We start from the raw sequence: 21065 nt of genomic DNA, 5'->3' as shown, positions 1-21065 counted from the left end.
CAGGGTAGCACTCCGCGGAAAATTAACTGCGGAAGGCGTCAATAAGGTAAAAGCCAAAAAGGTACAATTTACAAGACAAATTTGGCTTTAAACAAAAAGCCAGGGTCTGGAGTGCTTTTTCAGAGCTTCAATAAACAGGAGGAGGTGAGAGGAACAAAGAGTGAATGTCATGACAGATTAGACATAGATGCCTAGCAGCAATTATGCTCCAAAAAAAGAAAAAAAACAAACTAACTGGGGAAGTCAAATGAATGAGAGCAGCTTTCTTTAAAAAACACATTTGTATTAGCTTACGTGATCATGTCTATTCAGCTTCATTATTTGTCTGTTCCGTGAGGCAGCATCTCCAGGCAGAGCTCGTTAAATAAATCCTGCCTGCCAAAGTTAAAAAAGCATTAAGCTTTGAATGCATTCTTGCTGAAGTTATCAGTGATGTGTTTGTTTCCAGGGGACCAGCAGTCAGCTTTTTATGGATCTGCCAATAAACCTGAAACTCTTCCTCTGCCTGCTAGCTCCCCCCAGTGATCACTGCTTATCTGACATCTTCATGGCGCTCTAAATTAAACTCAAACAAGCACATTCGTCAAAGCAGAGTTTCTTTTGCAGCTAATTTCTTTTTCATTTTTTCCTCCTCCTCATTGTTTCAGATAAATCAGAATTAAACAAATTTTAGTTCAATAGTAGCATAGTGGGGGGGGGCATGCAGTCATTAAAATAAAAGCTGGAAATGCTCTAAACCCCTGACCTCATTTATCTGCAATCACAGCCATCAGTCTAGAAAAATAAGGGAAAAAAATAAGGGAAAAACTCGATGTACCTGACTGTCAACAGCTGCCACTGTTTGGAAAACTGATCATTATCAGCTGCCCTCACTCAACAGCAGAGCAGAAAACCGAAGCAGCCACTTGAGGCTAACAATGCCAGGTGGAGAAGCATTATCCTCCACCCCTTGTTTACAAAAAAATACATCTTTTTTTTTTTTCATCTGCAGCATCCAAACAGCAAATAAGTGCTCTGTCGATAAAAAGCAGACAAATATTATTATCAACACCTGAGCGACCAAATGCAAAGCAGGTCTTGCGGTGAATACTAACTGTGCAGATGTTTTCAGAGAGAAGACAACTTTGTGGTAGATTTGGAGTTGGGGCACAGGTTGAAAATGTATCCCATAATAGTATTTAGAAACAGAAACTGAACTTCTATTAGCTTGTTTTACGAAATAAGGTTTAATTTTGCATCTGAAGCAGCAGGAATGTGTGGAATTAAGAAGATTTTGTCAGAGCCTAGCACCTAACAGGTACATATGTGGTACTTATTGGGTGTTTACTGGGTACATACTGAACCTACTACTTACTACATACATATGTAACAGATAAATACCATGTACGTAGCTGGCATGTACCCCATAAGAACACATCTATAACATACCTGATATGTACCTTTTTACTTCTCAGGTACTTGGTACTAACCTGGTACATACCTTGTATGTATCTAGCACATAGTTACTACTTCCCGGGTATGTATGTACCTGGTACATACAGATACACAAACCTGGAGCTTAGTACCTAGTACAAGCCCAAGTCAGTTAGGTGTGTACCCGGTAAAATAAGTATTTACAATAAATGTCTGCTTTTCCACTCTGTCTTTTTTTACTGTCTGTCACTTGGTAACTCGTGCCACATTTATACAATTCAACCTGAACATGTTTTTGAGTTCCGTTATCATAAAGATCATTTATAGTTTTAGAATACATGTAGCATCAGAATAAGAAGATAAATGAGAATACATTTTTCCGAGACAAATCTGTGTTTGACATTTACTGTACTACGGAAACACAGCTTGCAGTATCAGCTGTCAGTGTATTTCTCTAGAGTTTACTGGCATTTTGTTGGCTGACACCAGATCAGTGCTGAATCTTCACTGGCATCAACTGGACCATCATTCAGCCCTGTCGTGAAAAATGAACTAAAATAATTGGATCAAATTGCACATTTTAGGTGTATCACACTGCCGCTTAGAGTGAAAATATGGAGATTAAACGAAGAGCACACAGGATGGCGCGTGTGTTTGAATATAAGAAACTGATTTTTGACTGAACAGTTAAAAGGAAAGTTGAAATATTCGAGCTGCGAGAGTCAAACTGGAAAAGAAACCAAACCAGAAACGGGTTGTCTCAGGTAACAGGAGAGCGGTTGGAACAGCGTGGAGACAGAAGCTCCAGGATCAGGCTCCTCTGTGGCTCCCCTGCTGACGCTGCACATCGGCAATTTAACTACAGCAGAGCAATAATGCAAAGCTGCACGTGCACAATCAATACCGAAACTTTACAGGAGCCACTTTGGAGAGGAGCAACTGGGAGTGGCGCGATTTGATTTTCCAGAATTTGCAAACAGCTTTGCAAAAATTACGCTCCAGCTGATGGTAAGGAGACTTTTACGAGCAGCTGAAGCGAAGGAAATAGAAGAAGAAACAAAGAAATCATCTTCATCTGTTAAAAATAACTCAACAGACAGATTTAGCACTCGACTCAGGGGAAGAAAACTACAACAAGGTGATACGTTTTCTATCAAATATTGTAAAATTTGGTCTTTTTTTTTTTGGTGAGTCTGCAGAGGCAGGGTGACCCCTCAAGATTGATTTTAGAATAAGTAAAAGAAATAAAACCACATCAGTGTGAATGACATTTTAACTGCTCATAACAAATCCTGTCAGCAGAAGCACATCAATCTGCGATGGCTGCTGATTAAAAAAAAAAGGAAAACAAAAAGAAAAAACAAGCTGTTCCCTCTCAGCCATGCTGCCTGCTGTCAGTACGACCAGCTCTGCCATCAGTCACGTCCCCTTCGCCCTCAGGCCTGCCATGACTCCTTCAGCTGTCCGAGCACCTGCCCCAAGTGCAGCTGTCTGCCTTTCCCTCGCTCCGCTCCGTCCGTTCAATCATAGAAGACGCCTCGGAGTTCATCACCGATCGTTACTGTACGCTTGGGTCATCGCTTGCGCCCATGAAATCACGCCTCCGTCTGTGGCGGCGCGACGAGAGGCTGGGAAGTTTTCAGACTGAAGCCAGAAGCAGTTTTTCACCGCCTGGACACAACAGAGGGGTAATTAACAAGTGCTCAAGTCCTTAATCAGACTCATTATTGGTGTTTTACCAAGAGAGGTCTTTTCACAGGAAACAATTAATCTGCCGTGGTGCTGTCTGGAACTGTTTGCACACACACACACACACACACACACACACACACACACATACGAGAATATATACTGACTTAAAGTTACAGTAAAGGTTCAATACATCAGCCTGGACAGTTAAGCCTTTAATGCAAACATAACTCATATGGGGTTCATTTTGTTGTCTATAGAAGTGTACATAGGTCATATAACGTCATTAATATCAGAATTACCTGCTTGAAGTTGAGGCTATAAAATCTTATAATTTAGCTACAAATAAGATGCTCTTGTAATGGGAAAAATACTGTTTAAGTGATTCTTGCTGCATGTGACCACCATGATTTAGTTTAGTTAGGAATGCCTTTATTCTTATCCCTATAGGGTGCCAGGATGTATGTGTTATCTGGTCCTTTTGTTTCCCCCTGACCCCTCCTGACTGTATGGAAATTTACCAGTATGTGCCTACAAGCTTATAAAGGATGTGTTCCTGGGTTACCTCCCCTTGTGATCAGCTATCTGACCCTTCTGTTCCCCCCGACCCCTCCTCATCCTACAATGGTATAAGAAGGGGGAGCTATCTGTAAAGCTTCAGACTCACTCTGTTGACTCACCTCAGCACAGTGATTCTCAGCTATATAGCTTAAATAAATTATCCTAAGACAAAACTCTTCGTTGTCCTCTTGTTAAAGAAAATTCCACAACACTCCTCCAAAAGAAAGAAATGCCTGCCTGAATTCTTGAATCATCCAAACCTGAGGAACAGCTGGACTTTTTGTTTTCTTGTTGTACTAGCTTTTCCTGCAAGGATCTGCGATTATTATTCATATCTGAGTTGTTAAACCTTCATTTCTGTCCTCCACAGTTGTATTTTTAGAACAATGCTCCTTCCCTCAACTTCAAAACATCTGTGCTGCTTTCACTGCGTGTTTTAGTCCTTTTTGGAACAAACGATTAGCTTTCATCCATTTCACTTTGCTGCATTTCAGCTGCATTTGGCTGAACCCGAACTGACTGTGCATCATTATGCTCTGCAGAATTTTGCAACCAAACAATGGGCAGATTTTGTTTTTGTACTGAGAGATCTTTTGAGTCCGCATTGTGGGCTCACATAAGAGAGAAATACAAACCGAAAACTTTTCATCACTTATAAAAATGATGATGTGCCGTATATATATGTTCACTAAACACATTTTGAGTCTAAAAAAGGAGCTTCTGCATCTTCAGTAGCTGCACATCTTGCAAACTTACAATTAATTTTGGATTATAGACAGCCATTTTGAACTGCAACATCTGTATTTTTAGTTTGTCATACTTGGCTCTCATTTTGACATTCAAGTCTCATTAACTAGTTTGTATTATGGCTGTGTTTTCAATCACATTTTGAGATGAAAATAATTTCATTCTGCAGCCCTGATCAAGCTGCAGCACCTTTAATACACAATTTTCTCCTGAGGAAAAGCATGATCTGGAGATAAAAGAAAAAAAAAACCAACACAGAGCTTCTTTGAATTAAAAAAAAACAACTTTTCCATTAAATGCTTCAACATTCAAACAGAAGTAAAAAGTCCATGCAGATCAATGCCTAACAAAATTATACTGTCAGAGGATGAAAAATGTGATTTTTCATCCTTTTTTTTAAAAGTAAAACTGCACATTTTAAAAAAATGAGGAAAAAATTAAAAAAAAAAAAAAAGCTACCAATAATATAAACCCACATTTTTAGAGCATAATCTACTCTCACATTCAGTCTCTGTGGTCCATTTAAACGATGAGAAGACCTTTATTTTTTTTTTCCTGGAGTTACATTTGACTGAACTTTTAATCTCAAAGCTGCTTAGCTTTCGTCATAAATTCAGAACTCTGTGGCCCCCAGACGAGACTCAAAGACGTCTCTTATTATTTCCAAGATAAAACAGTGTTTCCTAAAACTTTCAGTGCTTACAGGACGAGATCTTCACGGGGCGATGCGGAGTCAGAAGATTGTGGCATGACTCACAACCAAGAAAACTCTAACCCAGTGGTGTCCAATCTGGTCCTGGAGGGCCACTGTCCTGCATGTTTTAGTTGTTTCTCTGCTCTTCAGCAGGTTTTCAAGTTCTGCGGAAGCCTGTTAATCACTAAGTCATTCAAATCAGGTGTGTCAAAGCAGAGAAACACCTAAAACATGCAGGACAGTGACCCTCCAGGACCAGGATTGGAGCCCACTTCTTTAACCAAAGGTCCAGGAAAGAATCTCTAGAATTATGTCTGTTGTTACTTAATACATTTAAGACAGCCATCTTAAAAGTATTTTTAAGCTCCAAGCCTCCCACAGAAACACTGTATTTACATAACAGACACATTTGCTTGATATTTTCCAAGTCACAAGTTTGGCAGATGTCTGGGCTTCTCTGCTAAAACTGCTGCCCCAAATCTGGAACAAGTGGTAGATGGATGGATGGATGGATGGATGGATGGATGGATGGATGGATGGATGGATGGATGGATGGATGGATGGATGGATGGATGGATGGATGGATGGATGGATGGATGGATGGAAGGAAGTTTGGCAATCCTCAAACAAAAAGCAAGGAACTCCCTCAGGATCCACCTTTTCTAATCAATTATCAGCAGGGGTAATTGTCTGCAGGGGGTAGGAGGAAAGGGGTCTTCAAGAAACCGTAAAAGAGAAAAATAACTACTTTAGATGGAAGGTGAAGACAGCAATGTGAAGTATGAGAAAATTCATACTTTAAATCAAAAACAGTTTATCTCAATAATCCATCAAATTATCTAGAAATGAGTGTAACATTGTCTCTTTAATTATCCATTAATAGGCCTCCAGACACTTTAAATGCAATTAATCTGACTAATAATTTACAAATAAGGTTGGAAAAATAACCTTAATTGTCACATGAGATTGGGTGAACCATTACTTTTAAGGTTTAACCAAAAAGGCTACCACTCCATCATTTCTCAACATGATATAACTACAGTTTAAATCTCTCCATTCTTTCAAATAATGCTAGGCCTTCAGCTATAATTGTTGTCAGTGTGCATTATCTTACCCAAATATTTGGAAAGAAAACATCTCAGTCTCTCCTGTCTCCACTTTATAAAATGTGTGGTTTTGAAGATTGTGGTAATTTTGCCAAAACCCTGCTGGCGCCTGGAGGCAAAATATGAGGAGAAACACTGAGCAAACAGACTGATGAGGGGCTGAGGGTTGAAGAATGAAACAGAGAAACAAGGAAATAAAATGCCAGCAAGGTAACAGTAAAGTTGCTTATTAGTACGCGGGCATGTGGCGTATATTAAAACGAGACAAGCTGAGTGAGTCAGCACGGATTTACCAAGCATTATCTGCTGATCCAGTCGTCGTAAAAAACAGACTTACGAGCCTCGTGGACCGTTTCTTTGCTCGGCGATGGCTTACAAGAGTGCCGTAAGACCAAGAAAAGAAAAGGGAAAGTTGAAAGTTAAAGCTAGAGGGCAGCTGCTTAAATAAAAAACTTGTTGGAGACAAAAGACTGCAGTGAAAGAATTAAAGACTCTGCACACATGCTGGTTACTCACAGGGAGTTACAAACGATCGAATCAACAAAGGTCGAAGTTAGGGTGAGTCAGAAGGAAACAAATCAGAGCAAATGATAATTAATATATCAATGCTGCTCTGCTTTAGTTTTAGGAATTGTGTAGCAGAGATAAATTTAGAAGCGATTAAAGCAAATTAGACGTGCATGCATAAATATCGCTGCAGCGTTTGGTGTGATTCTCAAAAGGTTTTCACCATCAGGCTGCTCTTCCGTCTATTAGGATCCCTGACCGGGGGAAAAAATAAAAAAATCCAATCTAGTTTATGTTTAATTATTCTCTCTGCCTCTATTCATTAGACTCATGAGGGAAAACTCACACAAACTCCCCTTTGTGTGTAAGTTTCAATTATTCCTGACTTACATTTATCCGTTTAGTACGAATCATGAATTTAGCCTGCAGAGGAAAACAAATTAATCTGAAGAAAAGCATATTTGGAGACAAAAGCTTAAAGTTTATTGTGCAGTTTGGAAGAAAAATAAAAGATTAACACAGCACTGACTCCAGTGAAAGGTTGTGTTAGAGGGATGTGAAATATAATTATACTTAATACAATTACAGCTGTGTTATACACCTTTTTAGCGATGTAATTACTTCTGCGTATTTTGTGCTATTTTAAGTGTATATATACTAAAATGTTCTGCTCATTCAGGAGATGGCTGCAATTTTTGTTTTGTTTTTTGTAACTTTCAAAATAAAACTTTATTCTTGTGCTACTTATAGCTGAAGTTCTGCTGCTTTGAGCTTTTAGCTACCAATCTATTATGTTTAGCTTTTAGCTAGCCTTTTGATATTTTTAGGTTCTAGCTTTCCTTTTGCTACATTTAGCTAGCCTTTGCTATTTTAAGTTAGTATTTTGCTGCTTTTAGCTAATCTTTTGCAAGATTTAGCTTGCAGATGACCTTTTTAGCTAGTGTTTTGATACTTCTAGCTTCCATTTTGGTGTTTTTGGCCCTCAGGTAAATTTAGCTTTTTTAAAAGCTTTTAGCTAGTGTTCTGCTTCTTTTAGCTTTAACAACTCAATTTCAGCAATTTTCATTTTCATGTGCAAAAAATGCATTTTTTTCTAGTTTTTTTTTGTTTATCTACTATTTTAAGCCTCATCAACTTTTGAAAAAGTTATATAACTAAAACTGAATATTCTAGCATGACATTTACAACCAAATTAGATAAAAATTTAGCAAAACAGCTGCTGAAATACTTCAATTTGCATCAAACTGGAGGATCAGCCCAACAGTCCTGACCCAAAAGGAGTGGCACTAATCGGATTTTGAAACACAACAAACATGGAAATGTTAAGATGGCTTGTGTGACAAACTTCAGCAGCGTTTTAAAACTTCAGGATGCTGGATGGGTTTACCAAAAGCAGATGGCGTCACAGTTATCACCTCCCCACTCGCTGTGCAGATCCGAGTGAAACGTTTTCCTCTGCTGACCTCCAGAGTGCGGCGACCAACACCTGATCCCTGTACTACTGCGCCTTAAATTAGGTCCTGCTGGTGACGGCTCCATGACGCACAAAGACACTACAAATAGTCTGCACATCTGATGTGACTTCTTAAAATAAAACAAACACATAATTTAAATTGTTTATATTAATAAGGATGTTATAGAGTTAATCATCAGATGATAAAAACTGATTATAAACAGTTGATTCATACTTAAAAATTTTAAAGGTGAGAAGATCCAAAACCACTTTTTTGTAGGAATTCTTGTTTCACAAGTCTTATCATCATTCCAAATGTCTCTTATAGTTGCCAGTTACCTGTGGATTTCATTTCTCCTCAGAGAGAGTTTGAGAACGGGGTTTTGTTTATGTTTTGTGAAGATTCTGTTCTCTGACTTTATCTTTTGCCTGTATGTTCAATTGAAAAAGTTACAAATAAAGTTGTTTAAAAAATAAAATAAAGGTAGCACAATATATTCGAACTTTAAAGTCTGCCATGTCAGAGTTTTTAACTAAAACAAAGTTTTAGATATTTGTAATAAACCTCATGCGGTATTGTTGGATCTCGCAAGATGCGACTCAGAGCTCAGAATCTGTAAAACTGACTGAGTTTTAACCACTTTAATGTTAGTTACAGTCGATTATTTGTGGTGGCCATTTTGAAATGAGCTGACTCCAAATGTTCATAAATTTTAGATGTAGAGCCAAGAGCCAAGGTTTACTTTCAGAGTTTCATTAAAATCTGTCCAGTAGTGCATAAGATATTTTGCTTACAGACAAACAGGATTGACACCAGCAGCTAATGCCAAAAATTTAAGCGATAGAAAAAAAGTGTAATATGTAGTGCTTTAAGTATGTGTTGTGAATTACTCTCAGCTACTACCACACCAAAATGTAGCTCAAACTCTGTAAACTTGACTGAGTTATAACTATTTTAGTTTTTTGCCAACGTATCTTAACTGTAACGACCATCTTGAATGGGACAGACTTCTAAATTTCTAACCAGTTTTAGATGATTATTTTCTCAGAGCTTGTTTTGTTTTTTTCAATCCGTTAACAAATTCATGAGATGTTTTGCTGATGTTACCACAAACACTGGCAAAAACATTATTGCCTCTCTGAAAATGTCACATGGAAGGCGAGGAAACACTAAATACTGCCATTTAGTCATGGAAATATGAAACAGAACATGCTCAGTGTTGCTTTGTTGAAATAATGGGCACCACAGGATTCCAGATACTTTAAAGTTCTGCGACCTCTTTGGACCTGGGCATCCCAACCACAGACAGCTTCATAAGCATCTTAAATACGGCTGGCTACTACCAAACTAACATTTACTGACTAAATAAGCAAAATTGATGAGGAGCAGAGAAATGCCCATTTCATTCTGCGTCAACTCTGTTTTTATTTGAGCTTCATGTAACCTTTTTGGGAAGCTGTGTCTGGATGTTGGACGATGAACTATCCTACTTTCCATCTTTTTGTTTCAGCGGTACGATACATGTATGGGACAAACCCGGACCCTAACAATCAGGTGTAGGAGATCAGAACACCAAAGATGTGAAGCCTCTTACGTACAAACTCGCTGCTCTTCAGAATCTTTTGCTTCAAGCACATTACAACATATGAAATTCACTTCAATTTGCAAAACCTTTGTACAAAAGTTAATAATGCATGATGGGAGTGAGAAGGCACTTTGTTCAGTGTACTCTTTACTTAAAGATAACTAATGCCGCCAGAAGAAGTGCAGGAAGATTATTTTGTCTGTATTATCTGCTTTAACTTTTTGAAAAGCAAATTTATCAGGAAAAATATTAGCACTTATAGATAAAACTCCTAAAATGCTTAAAAAGTAATACACATATTGAATCAAGTTTGCATAAACTGTAATCAGCAACTTAACATCCCATCATAACAAGAAGTTAGCCATCAGCACATCCTCAGAGACAAGCTGACAAGGTTTAACATTTTAAAAACTATAATTTTGTGCTAAAGTCCACCAACGTCAACAATCACAATATGGGCTGTCATCGAAAGTACTCATTATATCATCACTTTTTTTTTTTAAGCTAAATAAAAAAATAGGCAACCACGACGCTTCCTACAATGGGTCTTCTTTTTCTTCAAACAAGCCCTTCAAGTGTTCAATAACAGATTGATAAGGGGTATAATTAGGACGATTTAAAAGAAGCTCAGAAAACATTTGTCCCTGAAAAGATGTACCACTCACCTTCCAGAGTTTCTCCACCCGGGACAACTTGTGTGTTTTCATTGTGCCCCGGCGAAGTGATGCGGGCTGATGTGATGCAGAGCGATTCAGTGAAAAATGACCAAGTCATAAAGGAGACACACCTCAGCTCTCACTGAGGAAAAAAAAATCCCACCGTCAGCATCCACACTCCATGCATTAAAAGCACAAGTGCAGCGTACATAAGTGCGCGCGCGAGCGTGCGAGCGCGCGAGCGCGCGAGCGTGTGTGTGTGTGGACGCGGCCTTCTTCCAACTGCAACGCTGCCCTGAATTCTCAAGCAAAGACAGTGAACCCGACACCTCCACAGTCGCAGCAGAGGAGGTCAGATCACTGAGGGGAATATCTCCCAGTTGCGCACTCCTGCAACACAACCCCAAAGGAGAGTGAGAGATGCTGCCAGAGCGCCCAGGCCCTTCACAACAATCAGCACAGAACCACTTACCTGGGCCATTAGCTGCATCTTGCCTTTAGCACAGATCAGCATTACACACCGCACACAGAGACGGGCTAATTTATGGTGCATTTCCACCAGGGATGTTCATAAAGTTTCCTTTGTACTTTTCTGCCTTGAGTGCTTTACCTACAGCACCACATTTTTATATTTTATTTTTTTGTCTCAAACAGTAAAAGCTGAAGGCTGATGAACTTTTAGTGGGTGTTAAGGGATGTCGGGCACCCAGAGGAGCTGATACCTGGAAGGTGTCACACATGATCCGTTCCCTCCAGAGGCTTAGCAGGAAAAATAAACAGTGTGTAACGTGAAGGCTTCCTGCTAAGCTTCTTTTGCTCATGAATTATTAAAAACAAAAAAAAAAACAAAGCAAGCAGAACATTTGTTCTAACCAAAAATCACAGAGAAACTATTCAAAAAGGGATTACATTTAGTCCAAATAAAAAAAGAAAAAAAAACAGGTTTTAGGGCTTGGATTACAGAATACATGTAAAGGCCAAGCATTCATTGAAGGAATGCACATCGCCCGCTGCCTTTCGTGCCAGATATTGTGGGATTTATTGGTCATGTATGTGTTATATGGACTGAGTTGTATGTTTGCTAATGTTGTAAAGGTTCTATGAAAATACTGTCATAATGGCAAAGTTTTAATCAAAGATCTTACAGAATCTGTTAGCACTTAGAGTATTGGATGGGGTTCAGTCTCAGCTACTATCACACCAAATTTTAGGTCAAAATCTTTAAAACAGACTGAGTTAGAGGTATTTTTGTGTTTCTAACAACAGACGTCTGTGGCGGCCATCTGAAATGGAGTTGACTCCAAAAGTTTATCAGTTGTGGATGTTCATCCAATGTTTACTTTGTGCAAGTTTCAAAAGAACTTGGTCCAGTGCTTGAGGACAAATATTGCTAACAGACAGACACACAAACACACACAAACATCCGTAAACCTTTGCCTTCGGCGGCGGGTGATAATGGCATTCCAGCACAGCAGAAACAGCAACAGAGAGACAGACAGATGTAACGCCCTTAGGGCAAACTGATAAGATGTGTATGTTTGTTTAAAGTGATAATGTCAGTGCTGCAGAATGTCTTCACAAACAATCCAGCATTGGAGAATACAGTATGTATTCCCATGATGCAGCAGCCAATCTGGCGAGGGGAGTAACATCAATCATCACAGTTCAGGGGGACCGTGTGACGAGCTGCCAGCTCCACAACGGTGAATCACTCCACCTCCGCGTCACCAAACAATCATTATCTCCCTCATCTGGGTTCTGCTCCACACTGAACACTGCTCCACTCCCAGCCTGGGGTACCCACCACCCCCATCCCCTGAGCTCCATACTTCATTCAGACTCCTGACTCAGAGGAACAGGAAGGAAATATTGACTGGAAGCAATGATTTTTTTTTTTTTTTTTTGTATTGTCAAAGCCCCACAGAACAAACTTTACCTATCAGGATAAAAACTTCTCAACAATGAGATTGGTCTCATGTGCATCTGCACGCATAAATATATGAAGAAACAAATAAACTCAAACCGCCTAATAGCCTTTTTTTTCTCAGTTTAATAGGAACAAAGCGTAAACTCACCTTCATGTCTGCGGGGACAACGTTCTCCTTCCTGTTGCTCATCTGAGGACCAGAATGCCCACAAAGGTTCAACAAGGACGCAACATGAAGACCCATCTCATGTGTTATTCATCAGAAGGCTAAACCAGAGCCTGGAGGCAGGAGAGAGACCTGTCTCTCTCAGACGTGGCATCATTTAAACCAACAGATGGACTTTTAACACTTTAGACATTTCAACTTGCTAAAGAGGTGTCATTAAATATATTCATTATGGATAAAAATAGGCCTGTGTAACTGTGAATCAGCGGTCCAAACAGACTTAAGCTTTTATTTGAGGTGATAAAACTATGTGTCCTGTGTAAAAAAATGGTTTTAGTGGTGTGAACTGCATGTTTTACATATTTTATCTTAAATTATAGATATATTGAACAATTTTCTGTTCCCAGAAACCACAATTACATGTCATATGAACCCGTTTCAGCCAAAAGATCCCAGTTTCTCTGCCACCATGTGACACAGTGAGGAGCTTTAAAGTTGTGCAGGTTTTCCCAGGCGATGCATTTAGCATGAAACTATGTGATTTGCCCAAACCCCAAGCAGGTATTTGACATTTTAAAAGCCCAAACAAGTGGCTGCAACATATGTACATTCTTAAAACCCTGTTTTTAAAATGAAGGGGGACATGTTATTACCCTCCTTGCTCATGCTGAACCTGAGAAAATTTTGATCACAAAAGAAACTGAACCAGCAGCTGAAAAGTCCAACGTCTGGAGAAACCCTTTGTCATTTAGAACTACTGAAACTGTTCTGTTCTCAGATAGTTACAGATGAGGTTAAATTTGCTTTTAACCTCACTGAAATAACTTGAAACTGATAAAACTAATAAGAATATAAAATGTTACTGAAAATCAACTGATAAAAATCCGTCATTGCTTTTGAATTTTACTTCAACAGAATTATTGACCTTAACAAAAAGACTGGTACCCCTAAAAAACATTAAACTAATTTGACCCCAAGGACATGTTAAACTAAGGTGTGTCCTATAATCAGCATCACAGATGACTTCAGTCTTGCAATCAGTCAGTCTGCCTATTTAAAAAGTGAAAATTAGTCACTGTGCTGCTTGGTATCACTGAACATGGAGCACAGAAAACTGAGGACAGAGTTGTCTCCGGAGCTTAAAAAGAAAATTATTGAGCAGCATGTTAAAGGTGAAGGCTATAAAACTATCTCCAAGCAGATTGATGTTCCTGTGACTACAGCTGCACAGATTATTCAGAAGTTTAAGGTCCACGGGACTGTAGTCAACCTCCACGGACGTGGCCGCAAGAGGAAAATCGATGATAATTTAAATGGTAACAAAGAGCTCAGAACAACTTCCAAAGAGATTAGAGGAGAACTCAAAGGTCGCATCATCCGTGGCTGTTGAGACATGGTGGACTTAATGTAGGATGACTGAAGAGGACACCAAATCAGAAAAGAGTGAGACTGAGTTTGGCCAAAATGCATATTGAGAAACTACAAAGCGTCTGGGAAAATGTCCTTTGGACAGATGAGCTTTTTGGCAACAACTCACGTTAGCTCTTTGTTCACGGAGCCAAATATGAAAGATACAAAAAAAAACTTTACCTGCAGAGAAACATGGAGGCTCGGTGCTGTTCTGGGGCTGCTTTGCTGCATCTGAATCTGGACCGGGTCCAATGAAATCTCAAGACTATCAAGGCATTTTACAGCAAAATGTGCTGCAGAGTGTCAGAAAGCTTGGTCTCAGTTCATGCGTCCCCAAAACAGGATAATGACCCAAAACACACAGCTAAAAACACAAATAATGGCTAAGAACAAAACACTGGACTATTCTGAAGTGGCCCTCTGCGGTCAGCAGTGTTAAAAGAAGAAATTGTGCAACACAGCAGTCAATATTCTCCTTCTCCAATCGTTTTCACATGCATCAATTTCTAAGTTGAGAGAAATATATGAAGGTGTTTCAACACTGAGGTTTTATTAAAGTCATTGCATCAGAGAAATATCATCAGAAGCCATTTAGGTATCATCATTTCTCTGGAGTGACTCTTTAACTGAAAGCAATCTGTAAACACTGACATGTTGCTTCTGTTGCTCCCTCAGACCATGATTTCCCACCCCTGCAATGTGACCCTCTTGACTTTGCCTCAGCCTTTAATCGGTGCGTGCATGAGTCTTTATCTCCGTTAAATCATAACCTTGCGTGCGTGTGTCTCTTGGGGGCTTGCTGCTGTTGTATCATGGCGGGGTCGATAGGAGAATCTGCCTGTGTGACACAACAGATTACTGCTGCCTGGTCTCAGACTGGGGGGAAAAAAAATATGTGAGAGGAATTTAAGAAGAAAAAAGAAGCAGCCCCGACTCTGCTGCGCTAATTCTCACTGACAGAGGAATATCCTGCACTGGCTTCAAACATCTGTGTGTGTTATTGAAAATTTGTTCCTCTTTTTCTTTAGAAAAAAAAACCCATGTGAGCACAAGCAACACAAAATCTTTGCACAGAGGGTCTAAATCTTTAATGGCGAATGAAATAAATCGCCTGCTCATGGCTGAAAGGCACCTGTTAATTTTCCTGTCGCAACGTCTGTAATCAAAATGTTAGCTCTGACCTTTCACCCCGCTGAATTAAATGTCAGAATTAAACACTGCGTTGATGACTCTGACAGGAAAAGGTCTGTATGTGTGTCTTCAGGTCAAAGCAATGCCTCAGCGTGTCTGATGTTGGTGGTTTTCAGTCCCTGTGGGACGTGCCACTGTCACCCTCTCCTCGGATCGGGACGAGACGCTGTCAGCGCTGCCAGCTGCTTGACTTTAGTGACACAGACATGCAGAGGAGCAACGCTGCTTCTGCTTCTGATGCTGATGCAAGACGTAGTTTTTAATCCACTTTTTATCACCTCTCAACAAGACTATTGTTCTGCACCGTCTCAGTCGTCTCAGTCTTCTCTGCTCAGGATACAGCAGCTCGTCTTTTAACAGGTAGTGGGGGGAAAAAAAGCATAAACACACAACTCCAGTCTTGGCCTCGATTCCCTGGCTTCATGTTTGTCTCTGGATCAGTTGTGCTTACTTTTAAAGTTTTCCGTGACTTGGCCTCATTGTATTTGCCCACATTTCTCAATTCCCACATGCCAAAGCAAAAATACTGCAGTTATCCATCCAGCTCCTCTTAGATCCAGATCAAAACAAAGAGGGAACTATTTGTCTGTTGTTTCAGCGGCTGCCCCAGACCTATTAGTTTACCTCTCCAAAGAGTGTCCAAAGATATTTAAATATTTGCTCATGACTCATCTTGTCCTAATGGTGTTAGAACTGATGTTTCTGTTCTGGTTGATCTTGTTTTAGTTTTACTCCTATGAAAATGTGGAAAAGCTCAAGGGAAATGGATCCTATTAAAGGCACTGTAACACAAACTACAGTAGCCATTCATAGTTGTTTTATACTGTTTTCTTTAACAATAAGTTATTCATATTCTGTAGTTAGTTTTACAGTAAAACATTTATAATGCAGTTTGTTTCACAGTACTGTTTTCACTTTTTAATGTAAAGTTACTGAAGAATGGAAAACAGCAGCTACTGGATGATTGTTACCAATACGCTACTGTTGTTTTAACAATAAGTGGTTTACAGTGTTATTAAAATATCTAGTTAAATCTGCCTCCAGCGTGCCTATTTGGCTCTTTTAAACTATTAATTGTGACACCTAATTTGTTTGTTGTTAGTTTTCAACTCAAGTAAAGCATGAGGCCTTAATTGTTCTTATCCATTTTATTTTATTTGTATTGATTTTAGATTTTTATACTAATTTATTGCATTTCACATTCAGTTTTCACATTACCTTTTATTATTTTAGTATGTAGCCAGACTGTAAAGCACTTTGTTTGATTTCAGCTGTTTTAAATGTATAATACAAATAATTTTTGTTTTCCTTGTTCTTTAATGCAAATATATGACAGGTTTTTTCCTTATTATTACATGCAGTGTATTGCTGCATATAGTACAGAGTTAAATCAGCCCAATGACTGGAACACAACAGTCTCTAGTGGCAAAGCAGACACAGTGCATGGAAACCTATAGAAATTGTTTAAATGTCATTAAAAAGCACACTGAATAAAACTGTTACTCTGCCAAACAGAGGATAAGAAGCACCAGAGATGATCATTTGTGCAGCTAATGAAGCTTAATTTCAAAGTGGAGAAACTGAAATGCTCCCTGAGGTTATAAATAAAAAATAAACATAAAAGAAAAAAAAGTGAGCTGGGTTAAAAGATGTTTTTCATTTAGCTGAAAACTCATGATGGACTTGAAAGCAAGAGAAATCTTTAAGATCCACACTGAAGTGACAACAAACAAAGGATGAGAGTGGCATCTTTAGGATTAAAATCACAAATGAAAAGAGGGAGAATGTTAATGTTTTTGCACATGAATTTCTAATTTCCACCACAAACTTTGTAGTCGTTGCTCAGATGCAACAAAGTGAAGAGCATTTATGATGTAATGTGAATGAAAGTGATGTTGAAATATCCACATGGAGGCTTAATGACAGCTGAGAGAGAGAGAGTGTGTGTGTGTGTGTTGCTTCATAAGAGAAGAAAATCTGCCACATGAGACTAAAACTCAGCATCATCAGCTGGTAATAAGGCTTCTCTGTAGTTAAACACTGACTAATACCCACTGTCAGCCTGTGTAATAACAGTAAATGATAAAACAGAGGAGGGACAGTCAAACAGTGAGGAGGCTGAGTTGCTGTTGGCAGGTCTGTGGATGTGGTGGTGGAGGTGTGGGGGGTGGGAGTGAAGCAAGGGATGATCGATGGTGTGTCAACAGAGCACCAAGGCGCTGGGCAGGGAATGAACAACCTGTTGAGATGCTCTCTGGAGCAAAAGAGAACACATACACACACATGGATCGATGGTGGATCTGTCTGTCAGCAGGACTGAAGGAAAATAAAAACGAGTGAAGGTCAGTATCCATTAGGCGCCACAAACAGAATAATCCTCACGTGATTATTACTGCGGACAATATGTTCTTCTGTGCATGGTGGAAGCTGCGTCATCTCCAGACGGCAGTCAGAGCCACCGGCGAGCAGCTTACAGCCTCACCCTCCCCACCTTTGCAGCCATGGCAACGTGGAGCAGGAAGTCCTGCTGAGGATGTTTTGTTGTCCTGAAGGGGGGGAGCTGCACTGGGTGGCAACGTGTCTGCCTTCTGTGCCTTTCACTGCGGAGCAGCCAGACAGAAAAACTGTATTTGCTAGACCTCCTATTTATCACCCGCTGACGAAGGTGGAGTAATAATGTTTTTGCCCGTGTCTGTGCATGTGTTCGTTTATCTGTACCTTCAGCAAAATATGGCATGAACCACCAGATAGATTTTAATGAAAATCTCAGGAAGTAATCATTGGATGTACATCTACAAGTGATTAAATTTTGGAGTCAGACCAATTCAAGACTGCTGCCACAGCAAAGCAATCAAAAATGGCTATAACTTCATCAGTCTTACTGATATTGAGCTAAAATTGGATGTAGTAGTAGATGAGCATTGCCCAGAACACATACTCTGAGCAGAACATATTGCACAACATCGAGGCCTTGGCATAAATTGTTGGAGTCAACCATGTTTGTCTGTTAGCACAATGTCTCAAGAATCACTGGACAGGTTCAATGAAACTGCTTTACATCTACACGTGGTTTAATTTTGAGGTCAGTCCCACTCTAATCAACCTTGGCCTTCACAAAAATGGCTATACCTCAGTTAATTTTAAAGAGCTTAAATTAGTTGTGGTAGTACCTGAGAGTGATTCACAACACACACTCCAAGCACTGACAGATTATCACCTGAGACTGATGTTATTTTCAGGGTTTGACCAAAAAAAGCCACAACTGCCTAATTTTTCAATGTAAAGATGATCTTAGCTTAAATCTCTGGCATAAAAGGTGGTGGATGACATAAATTCCTTCAAGGAATGGTTAACGTTAAACAGAAATGTACTCGCAGACCTATACAAACCCTTGTTTCAGTTCCACATCTGATAATCCATCTCATTGCATATTTGTGGAATCTAAACACTTTGAAGGTTAGCTCGCAACTCATTCCTCATCAACAACCCTTTTTTTCTGCATCATGTCTCCTATATGAGACCCTCAGAAAACATTTTGTAATCCCAATGGCACACTGTTATAAAAAATCACTGCAAAAATCCACTAAAGATAGTTGAAATAAAACAGGTCATCCCCTCACACTCGAGTGTCAACCTAAAAACACCCGGCTTTAACTTCAAATAGTTTTTTTCTCTACAAGTATGTAATATCATGTCCTTTGTATCAAAATGTCATCCTCATCTATTGTCTGTTTGTACCTAATTTCAAAAACATTAAAAATACCTAACCTATCAGGCAGCTCCACATTTTTTAATATGTTTTAAGTTAAATTTTTTATTTAAAGTTGCAATTCAAATATTAAAGAAGTGTAACCATAACTGCTCTCAGTTCATATACTGCCCAAATACTCGACATGTAGAGCTATCTCTTCTTTGTTAAATAAGATTTGTTGTCTCAGGCCACACGATCATTGTAGATTAGTGCAGGAAGTCCAGAGGCAACCTTCAGTGAACAGTCGTCACCTGAAGAAAACTGTTAACCTTGCTGCAGAGATAATGAGGGCGGCCTAATACTCTCACTGCCCCCCGTTCTTTTATCTGCCTGCTCTCGTTGAGCTCTGTCCGCCTGATTTATCTCAGCCACGGACCTCAAAGGCAGCACAGACCTGAGCCGAGATTTGGGAGTCGGGCCAAACTCACTTCCTCCGATCTGAAGTATTTCAAAGCAGGAGAATTAGGATCGGCATCAAGCGCGCACGTGTGTGTGTGTGTTAAAGAAAGAGAGAGAGAGAGCCCTGGGCAGTCTTATCTGATGTGAATTAAATTTCACATTCAAGTGAAACTCTTAGGTAGATTTATGATTCACTTCTTTTGAACTTTTATTTTCCTGCAGTTCAGCAAGGATTTATTTTTTTTCCTCTTTTTACAATTTTCTGGACACACAGCGTATCTAAATTAATTAAAAGATGATAGAAGCTGAAGAATGCTTTCTAAAATTGAATGATAACATCCCAAGCACACAATGGGAGCTCAGAAAACCTACAGATCTTTGTGTTTGTCTCTGAACTTCTGTACCTAGTTACACCAAAACTGCTTTTTGTCATCATCCTCTTCAGGGAGCATATCACTTTATCTGTGTTATTGTAAATGACACTTGTTTAGCACCTTTAATCATACATATCTTGTATTAAAGTGTAATACACTGTGTCTTTCAACCACTCATCTGGTCATCCTCCACTTTCAGAAATCCCAATATAAAATGGCTACACTATCAGGTACAATTTCATTATAGTCCGACTAGTTTTACAGCAGGAACGGCCAATTAAAAGGAAAATTAAAAGGCCTTTTCAGTGAAACTTTATTGTTTAAGGAAGCAGTCTCTAGGGATAAAACCCCATAAAAATGCAATACGCCACTCTGAGATTAAGCTGGGCCCTGTGGGAAATGAGCTTTCACTAATGACTACTACTAATAGTAACAGATGAATGCACAGTTGTCTTCACAAAACCTCAATAAGTAGCGAGAGTTCATTTAAGCTCTTTCCAGGAAAAAAACAACAACACAATTGTTGGTTTATGTACAAAATATAAATACTGTATATGAGTAGACTAAGCTAATATAAATATAGAAATTACCGATTTATTTAGTTATTCTGACATAATCTAGGCTCTATAAGAATCTAAAAATCTTCTTTGTTTCTCTTCAAGTGTTCCTATCATTTAAAATAAATGACAGATTAGGAGTCTAAAAAACTCAAAACCATGTTGCAGCTAAATGTAAAAAGGATTCCACTTAAACTCTCTACTAAAGAAGGATAAGGAGCCACATTTTAAAATGAAGAAAGTTTGAATCTCAATGAGAGAGTTGAATTACACTCACTTACAAAAAAAAAAAAGTTAGGCACCCAGAGGGAACAATCTAATTTAGACGCAATTTGATACACTTGCAGACCGGCGATAGCTTTGTAAATGATTTGATTTTTATGAGCTGCCAGGTCTAGAATGGGTACCAGAGGGTATACAGTAAGGGGTGGCATCATGAGTGGAGGAATAGTGTTATCAGCCAGTTGCTGGAGCCTCTGATATACAGTTAAATAAGTAAGGGAAGGCCTTGTAGCATCAGACAGTATTACAATCACTTTATGGAGTTTGATAGGGTCATTTTGTAGATTTGCATGAGGCCTGGTGGTCTTATTGTGTCATCGTCCAGCATGTAGGGCCTACAGATGTTACAGTGGCCTGATGTTGAACCTAATGAGGGCGCCCATACAGATTGTGAAGATACCAGACATCAATGACAAACCACATCATGGGAGAATCAGTGTGTTGTTTACAACACCCCAGGTCATCCTTCATCACTTCTCTACAGCTGGCTTCAGCAGGATTACAGGGTCACCATCTCACATGTAGGCTTCCATCAATACCAGAGCGGAGAACTGCATTTGGAGTGGTGCCATGACAGGGAAGCATGGCCTGATGAC

At 39.3% G+C, this 21065-nt stretch overlaps 1 protein-coding gene across 4 annotated transcripts in view; it reads right to left on the bottom strand.

Moving 5' to 3' along the window:
* Positions 1-21065, bottom strand: part of LOC108239660 (dipeptidyl aminopeptidase-like protein 6) — an 87796-nt gene that overhangs the window by 45035 nt on the left and 21696 nt on the right. Inside the window, exon 1 of one of the 4 annotated variants that reach the window (XM_017422527.3) lies at positions 10422-10521. The exons of the other annotated variants lie outside the window; for them this stretch is intronic. Within the exon in view, the coding sequence (XP_017278016.1) occupies positions 10422-10463 (42 nt within the window). The 5' untranslated portion in view covers positions 10464-10521. Of the gene's footprint in view, positions 1-10421; positions 10522-21065 lie in introns of those variants that run through there. 4 annotated transcript variants of the gene reach the window in all.

Source organism: Kryptolebias marmoratus, linkage group LG20 (assembly GCF_001649575.2).
Source record: "Kryptolebias marmoratus isolate JLee-2015 linkage group LG20, ASM164957v2, whole genome shotgun sequence".
NCBI lineage: Eukaryota > Metazoa > Chordata > Actinopteri > Cyprinodontiformes > Rivulidae > Kryptolebias > Kryptolebias marmoratus.
The sequence above is the reverse complement of the archived record's forward strand: the minus strand, read 5'-3'. Positions and strand labels throughout refer to the sequence as shown.